The sequence below is a fragment of the Macaca nemestrina genome, chromosome 11 (assembly GCF_043159975.1).
Source record: "Macaca nemestrina isolate mMacNem1 chromosome 11, mMacNem.hap1, whole genome shotgun sequence".
NCBI lineage: Eukaryota > Metazoa > Chordata > Mammalia > Primates > Cercopithecidae > Macaca > Macaca nemestrina.
The window spans coordinates 2,735,014-2,751,359 of NC_092135.1; the positions used below are offsets into that span (position 1 = coordinate 2,735,014).

General features: G+C 42.5%; 1 protein-coding gene and 1 pseudogene across 3 annotated transcripts in view; one reads left to right on the forward strand and one right to left on the reverse strand.

The window, feature by feature from the left end:
- LOC105492633 (UDP-glucose glycoprotein glucosyltransferase 1) overlaps positions 1-16,346 on the reverse strand; it is a 108,507-nt gene that overhangs the window by 46,388 nt on the left and 45,773 nt on the right. For all 3 annotated transcript variants that reach the window (XM_071072508.1, XM_071072507.1, XM_071072506.1), the window contains 3 exons: positions 14,304-14,439; positions 9,947-10,078; positions 4,543-4,707 (listed from right to left, as the gene is read on the reverse strand). In XM_071072508.1, coding sequence (XP_070928609.1) covers positions 4,543-4,707; positions 9,947-10,078; positions 14,304-14,439 — 433 coding nt within the window. The remainder of the gene's footprint in view (positions 1-4,542; positions 4,708-9,946; positions 10,079-14,303; positions 14,440-16,346) is intronic.
- LOC105492413 (spermidine synthase pseudogene) lies at positions 12,572-13,417 on the forward strand (annotated as a pseudogene).

The window sequence follows — 16,346 nt, forward strand, 5'->3', positions numbered from 1 at the left end:
AAGAAACAAGGTCATGCTCTGTTGCACAGGCTCAGTGCAGTGGCATGATTATAGCCCACTACAGCTTCAATTCTCAAGCAACCTTCCTGCCTTAGCCTCCCGAAGTAGCTCAGACTACAGGTACATGCCACAATGCCTGGCCTCAACTAATCCTCTAGCCTCGGCCTCTCAAAAGTGTTGTATTACAGGCGTCAGCCACCACAACTGGCTGGTAACGTATCTTTCTGTAGTGTATTTAGTTCAAATTTTCTAGTACTTGGTATTTTTCAAGACAATGTACAAAGGTATATACATATTAGAATATTCACTGTAGCACTGTTTGTAACTAGTGAAAATGTAGAAGTAATGTCCAATACTAGGGAATGAAGTAAATGTTTATTTTATTTTATTTATATATTTTTTGAGACAGTTTCGCTCTTGTCACCCAGGATGCAGTGCAATGTCACAATCTTGGCTCACTGAAACCTCGGCCTCCTGGGTTCAAGCGATTCTCCTGCCTCAGCCTCCCGAATAGCTGGGATTACAGGCATGCACCACCACGCCCAGCTATTTATTTTTTATAATGGAATATTAGCCAGGCACAGTGGCTCACACCTATAATCCCAGCACCTTGGGAGTCCGAGGTAGACAAATTGCTTGAGCCCAAGAGTTGGAGACCGGCCTGGGCAACCTGGCAAAACCCCAACTCTCCAAAACATACAAAAATTAGCCTTGTGTGGTGGCACACACCTATGGTCCCAGCTACTTGGGAGGCTGAGGCAGGAGGATTGCTTGAGCCCAGAAGTTCAAGGCTGCAGTGAGCTGTGATCACACTCCCTACACTCCAGCCTAGGTGACAGAGAGACCCTGTCTCAAAAAAGTTTTGCTAAGGAAAGTGACCTTTGTGACAACTGATTTGCCCCACTACGTACATCTCCCCAGCTGCACAAAGCCTTGAAAATCAATGGCCCCAAAATAAAACAACTAGGACACTAGATAATTCTCAGGGTTTCTCTTTATTTGGGCTGAAGCAGACCTCACTCAGTGCCAACAGCCTTTTCCCTCGGGGTATCTGTCAAACACAACTGGACAATGGTTTAACATCTCAGCTGCCTGAGGTGGCAGATAACACATGGGCTAACATGAAGCTAGTCAAAAAACAAAGAAAAAAAAGGCCGGGGAATGGGATGTCCATAAGGGACTTTGAAAAGCTCTGACAGGCCGGGCGCGGTGGCTCATGCCTGTAATCCCAGCACTTTGGGAGGCCGAGGCAGGTGGATCATGAGGTCAGGAGATTGAGACCATCCTGGCTAACAGGGTAAAACCCCGTCTCTACTAAGAATGCAAAAAATTAGCTGGGTGTGGTGGCAGGCGCCTGTGGTCCCAGCTACTCGGGAGGCTGAGGCAGGAGAATGGCGTGAACCCAGGAGGCAGAGCTTGCAGTGAGCCGAGATTGCGCCACTGCACTTCAGTCTGGGCAACAGAGCAAGACTCCGTCTCAAAAAAAAAAAAGAAAAGCTCTGACAAACTTCTTGGAATCTGAACGACCATAAGCATCATGCCCAGGGGTATGTGAATGACCAGGAAAAATCTCAGAAGGCCTTAAACCCTTGCCTCTAACCTTGGGGTTCTGTGCAAGCAAAAACAGAAGACTAAGGCCGAGTTGCCAACTGCCTGATTGAGTGTGGAAAGTGTGCCCCAATGCAACACAGAGACCCTTGGCAAAACTGGGAGATTTTTGAATTCATGCATCAAAGGAAATCTCTGTTCATTCATCAGCTGACCAGTAAGTTAAACAAGCTGAAACTTCAGAAGCCACACATGAAAAAGAATACAGATGTTAAGGAATTGGTTCAGGGCCGAGCACGGTGGCACATGCCTGTAATCACAGCACTTCGGAAGGCCGAGGTGAGTGGACCACTTGAGGCCAGGAGTTCGAGACCAGTGTTCTGAAATTAGAGCCTGGCCAATGTGGTGAAACCCCATCTCTACTAAAAATACAAAAATTAGGCCGGGCGCGGTGGCTCAAGCCTGTAATCCCAGCACTTTGGGAGGCCGAGACGGGCGGATCACGAGGGCAGGAGATCGAGACCATCCTGGCTAACACGGTGAAACCCCGTCTCTACTAAAAAATACAAAAAACTAGCCGGGCGAGGTGGCGGGCGCCTGTAGTCCCGGCTACTCGGGAGGCTGAGGCAGGAGAATGGCGTAAAAACCCGGGAGGCAGAGCTTGCAGTGAGCTGAGATCCGGCCACTGCACACCAGCCTGGGCGACACAGCGAGACTCCGTCTCAAAAAAAAAAAGAAAAAATACAAAAATTAGTTGGGCTTGGTGGTGTGCTCCTGTAATCTCAGCTACTCGGGTGGCTGAGGCACAAGAATCACTTGAACCCAGGAGGCGGAGGTTGCAGTGAGCCGAGATGGCACCACTGCACTCCAGCCTGGGTAATAGAGCGAAACTCTGTCTCAAAAAAAGGAAAGAAAATAAAAGAAAGAATTGGTTCAGGAAAGTCACTAAACAAATAACAGTCGCAACAACAACAAAGAACAACACAAACAAACCCTGGTACGGTGAAGAAGTGTCACATTATTTCAAAGTCCTAGTTATCAAAAGCAAAATTATTAAATATGCAGAAACTGTGGCTTATGCCTGTAATCCCAGCACTGTGGGCAGCCAAGGCAGAAAGGTCGTTTGAGGCCCGGAGTTCGAGATCTGAGACCTGCCTGGGCAACACAGCAAGATCTCGTCTCCACAAAAAGATACAAAAATTAGCCACGTATGGTTGCATGCACCTGTAGTCCCAGCTACTTGGGAGGCTGAGGTGGGAAGATCATTTAAGTCCAGGAGTTGGAGGCCACAGTGAGCTAAGATCATGTCACTGTACTCCAACCTGGGTGACAGAGCAAGACCCTGTAACAAAAAAAAAAAAAAAGGACATGCAGAAAGAAAAAAGTATGGTGTATACTCAGGAAGAGAAGGAGCCAAGACATACTATTCTTATTATTATATAAGTAAAATGCATAATGTATATTCTTACATTATGTTCATATATTATTCTGAGTAAGTCCAAACATTGGACTTAATTAGACAAAGAATTTAAATAAATGATTTCAAATATACTCAAGAACTAAAAGAAACGAAGTCTACCAAAGTAAAGTTTAAGACCTACGTCTCGCAAAATAGTATCTATAAACCTAAGGAAATTATCAAAAAGAACCAAATAGAAATCTGGATTTATACTAACTGAAATGAAGCATTCACTAGAGAGGCTCAATAGCAGATTTTAGTTGACAGAAGAAAGAATAAGTGAATTTGAAGATAAACTGAGATTATCCAGTCTGAGGGACATAAAGAGAGAGATCTATGGGACATGAGAGAGTACCAACATACGCATATTTCCAGAATGAGAGGAGGGAAGAGAAAAGGACAGTGTGTGGCAAATAATCTGGCTGGCCCTAGTTCCTGGGATGTAAACTGTAAATCCAGTGATTCATGGTGAGCCCCTCAGCTCACATGTGATGGTTTCTACTCCGGGGTGATGCACAGTGGGGCCTGAGAGTCTGTGCTAATGCCATGACTCAGATTGGGGGCTGGTAACACTAGAAAGACCAACCATGATTAGAGAGTTGGGGTTCTGAGCAATAGGCTATCTGTCCAGTAATATCCTGTTCTCTGCAAATTTGATTTGTATAAAATGTCCAGAACAAGCAAATTCATGAAGCAGAAAGTAGGTCTGTGTTTGCCAGTGGCAGGGTGGCGGGGAGTAGGACAAAATGGGCAAAATGGAGAGGAGTCCTTGCTACTGGATATGGGGTTTCTTCTGGGGGTGATGTTAATGTTCTGAAATTAGAGGTGGTAGTTACATAACTGTGTATAGAGAATAAAAACTACTGAATTAAACTACCCTTTAAACAGCTGACTTTTATGCTGTCTGAATTATAGCTCAAGAACTATATATATTAATATTTATATATAAATGAAAAATAAGATTGAGTCTCTCCAAAGTCAAAATTTCCTACAAACAGAATAAACGTTTCTTAGAACTACTTGCAATTTTTAAGATAAACATTTAATCCTGAAATCAATAATACTAGTTATTTCAATTACCATATACAGAAGATTTATGAATATTTTCATCATAGCAGGACTTGCCAAGAGTTTGCAAACCAATTACTAGTGACATATAGAAAATAGTTTTTTTGTTTGTTTTTTTTTTAACGGGACAGGGTCTCACTTTGTCACCCAGGCTGGGGTACAGCGGGGCAGTCACAGCTCACTGCAACCTCAAACTCCTGGGCTCAAGCGATCCTCCCACTTCAGCTTCCTGAGTAGCTAGGACGACAGGTGCACACCACCAAGCCCAGCTAATTTTTTCATTTTTTTTTTAGAAATGGGGTCTTGCCATATTGCCCAGGTTGGTCTCAGACTTCCTACCCTCAAACCATCCTCTCACCTCAGCCTCCCAAATAGTGATACTAAGAATTTTACTGCCTACTATACAGGCAACAAAAAATGTAAGCCAACTGTTGTCTCTAAAAATCCCACCTTGAAACATGACTCACCAAGTACACCGCTCTTTGGAAGAAGGTGGTGGTCTCCAGGATTTTATGCATTGTGATGGTTTCTAACTCATCAGGGTCTAGCTGTTCCCTTTCAAAGGGCATTCCATTGAACAGCACAACGGGCAGGGGTCCAATCCCAGTCTGCTCATAGTAGCCTCTTGCTTCCTGAAACAGAAGGAACAAGAAAAACAGCAGATTTTTGCCTTTTGTGAGACAAATGGAACAGAGCATATTTTTCTTACATGACTGTTCTAACAACAATCAACAGAAATATTGTAAAGAAAAAATAAGATACTTCTTTTTAAAACAATGAAAAATGACATCACAGTTAATATCCTACTATGTAAATCTGAGATTGAATTACTGAGTTGGAGTTTTTACAAAACCACAAAAGCTTGCAGATTATGAAGAGTGTGTGTGTGTGTGTGTGTGTGTGTGTGTGTCTGTGTGTGTGGCACAGGCTATCAAAACTGAACTACATATACTATGGTCAGCACTACACAACAGAACTTTCTGCAGTGATGGAAATATTCTATCTGTGCTTGTCTGTGCTGTCCAATGCAGTGGCCACTACTAACTACATGTAACTACTGAGCACCTGAAACCTGCCAACTATGACCAAGTAACTAAATCTTTAATTTTAGTTAATTTCCATTTAAAAATCTACATGTGACCATGGGCTGCCAAAATGAAGTACACAGGTTTTGACTACCATAAATTATAAGCGCTCTATGCAAAAAGCCTGAGGGAAATATTTGCACCCAATTCTAAATAAGGGTCCATATCACTAACAAAGAAATTGCACCTGCAGAAAACAAAACAAGGTTTGTGGGGAAACAGTGCTCAACAATTGCTCTAAGACACAATACACCCAATCTTTTCCCTTCTCCAGGACAAAAGAGGTTCACTGGCCAGAAAATACTGGAGCAACAAAACGGCAAATGTATCCAAGATAGACATTCTTCCTGACCGTCAACACAGGCGCTCATCCCTCAGACGAGATTTCCGGAGTAAAAACTATTACCACCCAAGCTGTAAAGTGGGCCACTTTACAAATGCCTATCGCACACCCTGTAATTGCCGTTTTCTGAAAACAGCAGAATGTAATTATTTATAACCATTTTAGATAGCACCAATAGAAAAGTACTCCCATCGGGTAACTAATCCGAGCCATCGGTAACAGACTGCTTACTTTCTCATCAGACTAGTACGGTAACAGATAACGGCACAGAAACGGACAGCCTAAAACATGGCACAGCCAAAAAACCCTTCTAGGTTGGTTTCAGCCATTTCTCTACATCATAGTTTAAATGTTTTAAATATACACCCCTAAAACTCTTACCATGTTAATTCTGTTCTTTGACATCTCAACTATTTCATAGATATCCATTAAAACTCAATTTTAATCTAACTTTAGTTTTGAAAATCATCCCCGTCAACCAATTAAAACAAGACCAGAAAACTTGCATTATAATTCCAAGTGACAATAAGATAAATAACAGTGGTTTTCTCTGCAAACGGTAACTGAGTAGAAGTCAGGAGTGAGAGGGAGGTGTTTGCTATGTAGCTTCCTTTTTCACCACTCAGAAATAGTTTACAAGACCAAATAACAGAATGCAGCACAATTATCAAACAGCCAAACTGAAAATTCATATGGACAAATTTTCTATCAACAGCTAACTAAAAATATTCAATAATGATAAATAATATACAAACATTAATTTTTGGTAGTTGTATACTGAGCCACTCACATGCAACTGAGATTAGTAAGGACTCAAAGATAATATTCTAAAGGTAAAGTGTTTGCATGTGCAGGCTAGAACTTTTCCTAATGTCATTATCTTACCGGCTTTGAAAGATATAAATATACACCTATCAGACTATATTCTCGCCTGTTTAAAATTTCAACTTTAATTGCATTGCCTACTTTTTAAAATAATTACTTCTTTCAGACACAGAAGATATCATAGCTTCACTGTAACAAAAGGAACAGATTTACAAGTGCAATGACATTTATTAGAAGCAGTCATTTTTCCTAAAATTAACCATTTCAAAAGAATCCATTCCATTGGATTTTTTGTATAGGGGTAAAGCTCCTGTAGTTAAAAAAAAAAAAAATCTCATGAATTTTTAGATTGTTAGGACTTCTGCGATACTCTCCACATCCCTGCCTTGGGAGTACTTCTATTCAAACAGCTAGACAATTAAATGGATGAAATATAAATAATATGACCTGTTTGCATACAGAAGAGCCTCTAATCAGTACAGATGGCCACGTCTAGCAAACCAAGGAGCATGGTGTGTGATACTCTCATTCAATTTTTCAGCACAATCAAGATTTCAACACAGGTAAAGATATAAAAATACCCCTTTCTCCAGTTTGTCCACTCTATTCAATATTTTTCGAGTAAATACTTTTGATATTGTAATCATCCACAATAAAAAGCTACTGGTACTTTTTCTTCAGCAGGGTAAGAGAAAATGAGACTTAAACAGTTTCTAAATATGAAATATAAAAAAAATTCCACCAAGTCCCTCAAAACTTTCATATTCTCAAAGTGGCCTTTTTCTTTTACTTCACTTAAATTCTTTTTCTACAGACTACTATTATTGCTGTTTGTGTCTATCTGGGAGAAAAATAGTTACTAGGTACCCACAGCAATATTATTTTACTTAAAAACCCAGAAAAGATAAGTGACTGGACAGAAGGCTACAATAAAATAATGGTAATCGGTCGGGCACGGTGGCTCATGCCTGTAATCCCAGCACTTTGGGAGGTCGAGGCAGGTGGATCACCTGAGGTCAAGAGTTCAAGACCAGCCTGCCCAACATGGTGAAACCCCATCTCTACTAAAAGTACAAAAATTAGCCAGGTACGATGGTGAGCGCCTGTAATCCCAGCTACTCAGGAGGCTGAGGCAGGACAATGGCTTGAACCCGGGAGGCAGAGGCTGCAGTGAGCCAAGATGACGCCACTGCACTCCAGCCTGGAAGACAAAAGCGAGACTCCATTTCAAAAAATAAAAAATAAAAAATAAATAATAATAATAGTAACCCTTCTCAGGCTATACTGAGTAGATGTCACTTCCAGCTTCAATTCCAAGCTTGACTGGATATACCTTAAAGTGAGCAGATACAATACCAAAGCACAGAATCAAAAACAGAAAAGAGAAAGAAGAGAGGCAGACTGGCATGCTCAAAGACCTTCCAGCTCCTGGCATGAGATTACCTTTGTAAAAGAGCTGGTACAGAGCTAGTATTTTAATTCGCCTTGTATTCAACATCAGCTTACACACACAATAAATATGTGTTCCTCTATGAACTTGAATTCACAGAGCAGGCAGCTGTCGCTATACCTAGGAAGCCTTCCATAATCACCTTGTCCCAAACTAGCAGAGCTGCCATCCAGCTTAGCTGCCATCTAGCTCGGCGGCCACTGAGCCTCCACATACAAAGTGTAAACACTCAGAACCTCACCATCACCAAAGCCATACTGCTGTCATGTGTTGTCTCCCCCAGCGAGGCTGTGTGAACTGCCCAAGTTCATACCACATCTTGTTCAACTTTCTAGTCTTAGGACTGGCACGATGACTCAATACTACCGTTTTAAAACTGAAACTCTGTTACTTATTCTAAAGCAATTCAGAAATTTCTCTAGTTGTTAAATTCTTGTGTTTTGATCTTGCTAAAGATGATTTTGTTCTCTCCCTCTAAAACCTGAATCGACTTACAGGAGCAGATCTCTCAACCAATCCCAATTAACGAATTTATCTGATTAACAAATACCAGCTATTAAAGTATGCTGAACACTTACACTGGTGAGCTACTCTCTAGAACGCCCACATACGTTTTTATTTTTATTTATTTTTTATTTTTTAGTAGAGATGGGGCTTCACCATGTTGGCCAGGCTGGTCTCAAACTCCCACCTTAGCCTCTCAAAGTGATCGGATTACAGGCATAAGCCACCACACCTGGCCTATATTTTGTTTTTTTGATCTGTGATTTTGTTTGTAATTATCTTAAGCCTTATGATCACACATAATTTTTAACTGTTTATCTCCTCCACTTAAAACTTTCCAATGAGGTGGCAAAAGCGCCATTAACAAGCACACATACGCAGCAGTTCCAGGGTTCTACGTGTTTTTGAATAGTTGTTTGAAGACAATCCTAAAGTATAAACTAGTCTAACTTAGTAACTCGAAAGTTTAACTTGCTACTATTTTTGTCACACTGACCTTTAAAAACATCTGACCTTAAAGATCATCTATAAAATGTGAGAGGTGTCCAATATTCTTTCTTTGGTATTACACATAAACCACACTAAAATGCCTGTCAACAAGTAAAAGGCAGCATTTTAGATACAGGGAATAGGATGCCCACATCCTTTTGCTCCTCCCAGTTGAGCTATCTGCTTACCAAGGATTAGCTGTGTCTGTTCCCAAACCGACTATTCCTGTTAGTGAAATGATTTAATAGTATGTAAACCAATAAAATATGAGTACAAAAAGAAGGTTACTCTTCCCACTAAAACGAACTGAATGACTAGAAAACTCATAAAGATGAGAGGCTAAAACCAAATGATATTGAACTGGGTGTCTGTCAAACAACTAGCATAAAGACTTCGGAGGGAGATTATAAAACTCTACAAGGATTCTGTATCAGATGAAACAGGACTCATAAACAATTCATGCTGAATATCATTTATAAACGGATGATAGCTCAGATCTTAAAACAGGAATCACAGGCTGTTTTTCATTTGGGGGAAAAAAAAATCCTCCCTTAAAAAAGGAGAAAAAACATTGAAACACTAGTAAATAAATGCATTTTGATATGTTTAAAATCAGAATGTTTCAGAAATGTATAATTCCTTTCGTTAATACATTTTCAACAATTTGTGCTTTCAATAGGTAAAGACCCTTGACTGTGTCTAAAGCCTCAAAAGAAAAAAAATTATCTTTAAGTTAAAAATTTTTAAACTTTCTTATTATATCCTTATTACTACAATACTTTGCCATTCTGTTACATTTCTTAATATACTTCCATCCTTAGCCTAAATAACGAAATAAAGCCAGTATGATATATATTAAGCTGTACATCATATCCTGGCTGTATACAGCCAGCAGATGTTATCCACAGCAAACTTCATGGAGGTACTACCATTCATTATGAAAAAAAAATTGTTTTTCAATGTAATAGTTAATAAGCAAGTTAAAAATCAGTCCTATCTTCACAAGACTGAAACAACTTTTTCAAACACTGAAAAAGTGATCTGTTTTCTAAACTTTTAAACACTAAGTACTGAAACACTTTAACCACCAACACCATTATTTACCAAAGCCCCCAAACAGGGGGTTAAGGACAGTACAGGGTTGCAATCAAATAAGAAACAAAGAAATTTTTTACCTTCCGATTCTGATCGTAAGCAGAATCAATCCCCAAAATGCTATTCACTTTTACATACGGGTATTTCTTCTCCAGGACACTGACCACATGTTCAACTTCCACTTTTTCTCCAGTCCTCACCTTGTTATAGATCTGAAGGAAGAAAAAACAGTTGGTTAACTACACTTTTAAGTTCAAATTTCAAAGTGTTTATTCCACATTTTTCTGAATTTAGAGGAAAATATGATAACTTTTCTTTTTTTTTTTTTTTTTGAGACGAAATTTTGCTCTGTCACCCGGGTTGGAGTGCAACGGCACAGTCTCAGCTCACTACACCTTCGCCTTCTGGATTTGTGTGATTCTCCTGTCTCAGCCTCCAGAGTAGCTGGGATTACAGATGCCTGCCACCATGCCCAGCTAATTTTTTGTATTTTTAGTAGAGACAGGTTTCACTATGTTGGCCAGGCTGGTCTTGAACTCCTGACCTCAGGTGATCTGCCCACCTCAACCTCCCAAGCTGGGATTACAGGCGTGAGTCACTGAGCCTGGCCGATTACTTTTCTTGAAAGGTCAAATTGGGACATGTTAGCAATTCTTCCTTTTCCTTATTAAGATGGCTTTCTAGGTTGGAAATTAAATATTCTTTTTTTTTTTTTGAGATGGAGTCTCACTCTGTCACCCAGGTTGGAGTGCAGCGGCGCAATCTCAGCTCACTACAACCTCCGCCTCCCAGGTTCAAGGGATTCTCCTGCCTCAGCCTCCTGAGTAGCTGGGATTACAGGCACATGCCACCATGCCCGACTAATTTTTGTATTTTTTAGTAGAGACGGGGTTTCACCATACTGACCAGGCTAGTCTTGAACTTCTGACCTTGTGATCCGCCCTCCTCAGCCTCCCAAAGTGGTGGGATTATAGGCGTGAGCCACCGTGCCCGGCTGGAATCAGCTCAGTCATGTTAAGTCTCAAACAAAAAAATACGTTAAGAAAAATCTAAATAGGCCAGGCAGGTATGATGGTGGCTCATACCTGTAATCCCAGCACTTTGGGAGGGGGAGGAGGGTCAATCACTTGAGGTCAGGAGCTCGAGAACAGCTTGGCCAACATGTTGAAACCCTACTAAAAATACAAAAATTAGCCTGCCGTGGTAGTGCACGCCTGTAATTCCAGCTACTCAGGAGGCTGCGGCAGGTGAATCCCTTAAACCCAGGAGGCAGAGGTTGCTGTGGGCCAAGATCACACAACTGCACTCCAGCCTAGATGATGGAGAGAGACTGTCTCAAAAAAAAAAAAAAAAAAAGAGAGAGAGAGAGAAATCTGAACACTTATAAGTAGTCATTGAAATAAAAACTATGTCCATGATGTTTAGGAGGGATGAGGAAAGGGAGAGGGGAGAGACGGAGAAATCGAAATCGACACGAATATTATTTATTTGAATTTTTTTTTTTTTTTTTTTTGAGACGGAGTTTCACTCATCATCCAGGCTGGAGTGCAATGGCACAATCTTGGCTCACTGCAACCTCCGCCTCCCAGGTTCAAGAGACCCTCCAGCCTCAGCCTCCCAAGTAGCTGGGATTACAGGTGCCTGCCACCATCTGGCTAATTTTTGTTTTGTTTTGTTTTGTTTTGTTTTGTTGTTTGAGATAGAGTCTCACTCCATTGCCCAGGCTGGAGTGCAGTGGCGCTATCTCAGCTCACTGTAGTCTCTGCCTCCTGGGTTCATGCCATTCTCCTGCCTCAGTCTCCCCAGTAGCTGGGACTACAGGCACCCGCCACCACGCCCATTTAATTTTTTTTATTTTTAGTAGAGATTGGGTTTCACCGCGTTAAAGCCAGGATGGTCTGATCTCTTATCTCCTGATCTCGTGATGCGCCCGCCTTGGCCTCCCAAAGTGCTGGGATTACAGGCGTGAGCCATCGCGCCCGGCCCAATTTTTGTATTTTTAGTAAAGATGAGGTTTCCCCATGTTGGCCAGGCTGGTCTTGAACTCTTGACCTCAAGTGATCCACCCACCTCAGCCTCCCAAAGTGCTGGAATTACAGGCATGAGCCACCAGGCATGGCCAATTTTTGTATTTTTAGTAGAGACGGGGTGTCACCATGTTGGCCAGGCTGGTCTCAAACTCCTGACCTCAGGTGATCTGCCTCCCTCGGCCTCCCAAAGTGCTGGGATTACAGGTGTGAGCCACTGCGCCCGGCCTTAACTGTTTTTACAGTGAGCAGTATTACTTCACTTCTGAAATAAAAAAAACAGCAGCCAAGCACCAGTGGCTCACACCGAAAATCCCATCACTTTGGGAGGCCAAGGCAGTAAGATTGCTTAAGCTCAGGAATTCGAGGCCAGCCTGGCAAACACAGTGAGACATCATCCCCAGCAAAAATTAAAAACGACAACAACAAAATTAGCTGGGTATGGTGATGCGTGCCCGTAGTCTCCGCTATTCCAGGAAGCTGAGGCGGCAGGATCACCTAGGGCCGGGAGTGAGCCCTGACTGTGCTGCCGTACTCCAGCCTGGCCAACAGTGAGATCCTGTCTCTACAACAACCCTTTTAATAGAATAAAATAAACAGCGGGTGGTGGGTGTAGCTGGTCCTGTTGTGCTGTGGCTCTGCACAGCCTGCAGTCTCAGGCCACAGGACCCAAAAGACATGGAGCCCGGCTTCAGTGGTCACGCTGCCATTTCGGAGGGCTGGTTCCATGAGACCTGCAGCCTGAGGCCCAAGGAAGCCTTGTTCCTACAGATGGAGCAGCTGCTCCACTGCCAGCACTCACGCATCCAGGACATCCTTGTTCCCCACAGTAAGACCCATAGCAGTGTGCTGGTGTTGGATGGCATCATCCCCTGCATGGACAGGGGTAAGTTCTCTACTAGATGAGAATTAACCTGCCACTCTGCAACCACCCCATCCCACAAAAGGTGCTGATCATCGGGGACAGAGACAGCATCCTGCACAAGGTGGTGAAGCACCCCTCTGTGGAGTCTGTGGTCCAATGACAGGCTGAAGAGGATGGCATTCAGGTCTCTTAAGAAATTCCTGCCGGGTATGGCCATTGGCTCCTCTAGCGCTAAGCTGACCCTGCATATGGGTGACAATTTTGATTTCATGAAACAGAACCAGGATGCCTTCAATATGATCACTGACTCCTGGGATCCATGAAAGCCTCTTCAGGGAATCCTATTACCACTCATGAAGATGGCCCTCAATGAGGACAGCATTCTCTGCTGCCAGGGCAAGGACCAGTGGCTGCACCTGGACCTCATCAAGGAGACACGGTGGTTCTGCCAGTCACTCTTCCCCATGGTGGCACACGCCTACTGCACTGTCCCCACCTATCCCAGCAGCCAGACTGGCTTCATGCTCTGCAGCAAAAACCTGAGCACCAACTTCCAGAAGCCCAAGCAACAAGTGACATGGCAGCAGGTGGAGCAGGTGCAGCTGCTCAGACGTGTAGTGCTGCCTTCGTACCGCCCCCATTTGTCTGCAAGTCCCTGAATAATGTGAGCTGAGCCCAGGCGCCACAGCGGATGCCACCTGGGACCTCAGATCTGGGAGCCTCCAGGGTGCCTGGGCCCCTTCAGTCCTAGGCCAGATCCCCTGCTGACTGTCACCTGCCAACCAAGTGTTACACGCCTCAGAATAATGCCCAGCCTTCCCTGCTGAGTGCTGGACTGTTTCTGTGTCTGTCTCTGTGTGGCATTCGGCCTCCAAGCCTATACCAGCGGCACACAGTACCATCTCTCTGTCTTCTGCGGCCCCCTCAATCAAACACATGTACTTATAACAATAAAAATAGATGAATGAATAAATAAATAAAAACTTTAAAAAGCAGAGTTAAAATACTTATTCTCTGGGCATGGTGGTGCACAGCCAGCCGTAATCCCACGTATTTGAGACTGACATGGGAGGATCCCTTAAGCCTAGGAGTTTGAGACCGGCCTGAGCAATATAACAAGACCTGGTCTCAAAAAGTACATAAATAAATAAAATGTTAAGGTAGCCATTGTGGAAGATATATTAAAACAAACAAACAAAAGCAAACCTTAGGCACAGACAAAGTGAATAAAATAACAAAGTATAAAATACTTACTACTCTGAGTGACTTCTTTTGAACCCATTTCATTCTCCACAGCCCTGCTGCTACCTTCCCCATTACTTCTCATGGAGATCACTGCAACAGCTCCTCAACTGGCATCCCTGCCACTTTGCTTTGCCCTTCCTCAGATCTATCTCTACACACTGCAGCAGACATGACTTTTAAATTCAGGATCCACCCCTGAGCTCTAGATACCACAGCTATCCAGCCTACAATGGCCACACGTTGCTATTAAGAGTAAGTTGGATCTGAAAAAATTATGTGCCATCCTGAACAAAAACGTACTTGTGTCAGAGTCTGGAAGGCATGATAATCGTCCACCTCTCGGGCAACATAATTATACGCTCTAAGAACAGCCACTCCAGCATCTTGCATCCCATCAACATCTTCAGAGTCATTAACCACAAAGATAAAACCAATTCTGGAGGGGAAGGGAAAAGAAGAAAAAGAAACATGTCAAATAATGCAAACGGCTAAAAAGCATGACATCCTTGCACCCTTCTCATACATTATAGCTAACAGAGGAAAACCCGTTGAGAGAAAAGCACAGTTCACAGCCCACTCTCCTCTAACATGATTGGCAAAGATATACATACACGACTTACAAAGTTTTTTTTTTTTTTCTCAGACGGAGTTTCACTCTTGTTGCCCAGGCTGGAGTGCAATGGTGCAATCTCAGCTCACTGCAACCTCCATCTCCCAGGTTCAAGTGATTCTCCTGCCTCAGCCTCCCAAGTAGCTGGGATTACAGGCCACTACTGCCGGCTAATTTTTTGTATTTTTAGTAGAGACGGGGTTTCACCATGTTGGCCAGGCTGGTGTCGAACTCCTGACCTCAGGTGATCCATCAGCCTCAGCCTCCCAAAGTGCTAGGATTACAAGCATGAGCCACCACCCGGCCACTTACAAAGTATTAATAAAAAAGCAGGCTTTCAAATGTGGCTTAGGCCTTTCTACTGTTAAAGCAAGCCATTTCCACGTCATGAAAAGATTGCTTTCACTGACATGAAGAGTGTTGCTATAGTTTTAAGAAATTTTTTTCTGCTTTTAAACAAAAATTAGAAGAAACAAAAATTTTCACACTTTCAAAGTAAACAGAAAGGGGGGGGGATTGTGACATTTAGCACATGCAGTATGAGAATTATTGGTAAAAGAAAAGCCGAAAAAGGTTTACAACTGTCCCACGACAAAAAGCAATAATCAAGGTTAACGTTTACCAGATTTTACATTTTAAAATAAAGGAATTAACCACAAACATACCATTATATATCTATAGATGGGCTGGCAAAAAAGACATCGCACTGACCATACTGGGGCAAAGGCAGTTCAATGGACAAAGAATCATCTTTGCAATAAATGGTGCTGAACAACTGGACATGCACATGCAAATTAATCAGTCTAGACACAGACTTTCTATCTTTCACAAAAATTCAAAGTGGATCACAGGTCTAAATGTAAAACACAAAAACTGAAATTCCTAGATGACAGCAGAGAAGAAAATTTAGGTGGTATGGAGCTTGGCAATGATCTTAGATCCAAAAGCACAATCCATGAAAGACAACATCTGGTTAATTTGGACTTCACTAAAATTAAAAATGTCTGCCCTGTGAAAGATATTATTAATAGAACGAAAGGACAAACCATAGAGTGGCAGAAAATCTTTGCAAAACCACCATCTGATAGAGGACAGGTAAACAAAATATGCAACTCTTCTTGTTTGTTTTTCAACAGGTTCTTGCTCTGTTGCCAAGGCCAGAGTGCAGTGGTACGATCAGCTCACTGCAGCCTCAAACCTTTGGGCTGAAACAATCCTCCACTTCAGCCTCCCAAGTAGCTGGGACTACAGGTGTGTGCCACCACACATGGCTACTCTTTCTTAAGTCTTTGTAGAGATGGAGGTCTTCCCATGTTGCCCACAGTGATCTCAAATTGTGGCCTCAAGCGATCCTCCCACTTTGGCCTCCCAAAGTCCTGGGATTATAGGCGTGAGCCATTGCACCTGGCCTACAAAGAACTCTTAAAACTCAACAATAAGAAAACAACCAAAGTTTTAGAAACGGACAAAAGGGCAGGGGGAAAAAAAAAAAAGGACAAAAGATCTGAACAGACACTTCACCAAACAAGATATACAGACAGATGATAAATATAAGTAGATCTTGAACATCATATATCATTAGGGAACGGCAAATTAAACTACAACGACATACCACCACACACCTATCAGAATGACCAAAATCCTAAATGCTGGCAAAACCAAATGCTTGCAAGGCTGTGGAGCACGGCAAATTAAACGACAACGACATACCACCACACACCTATCAGAATGAC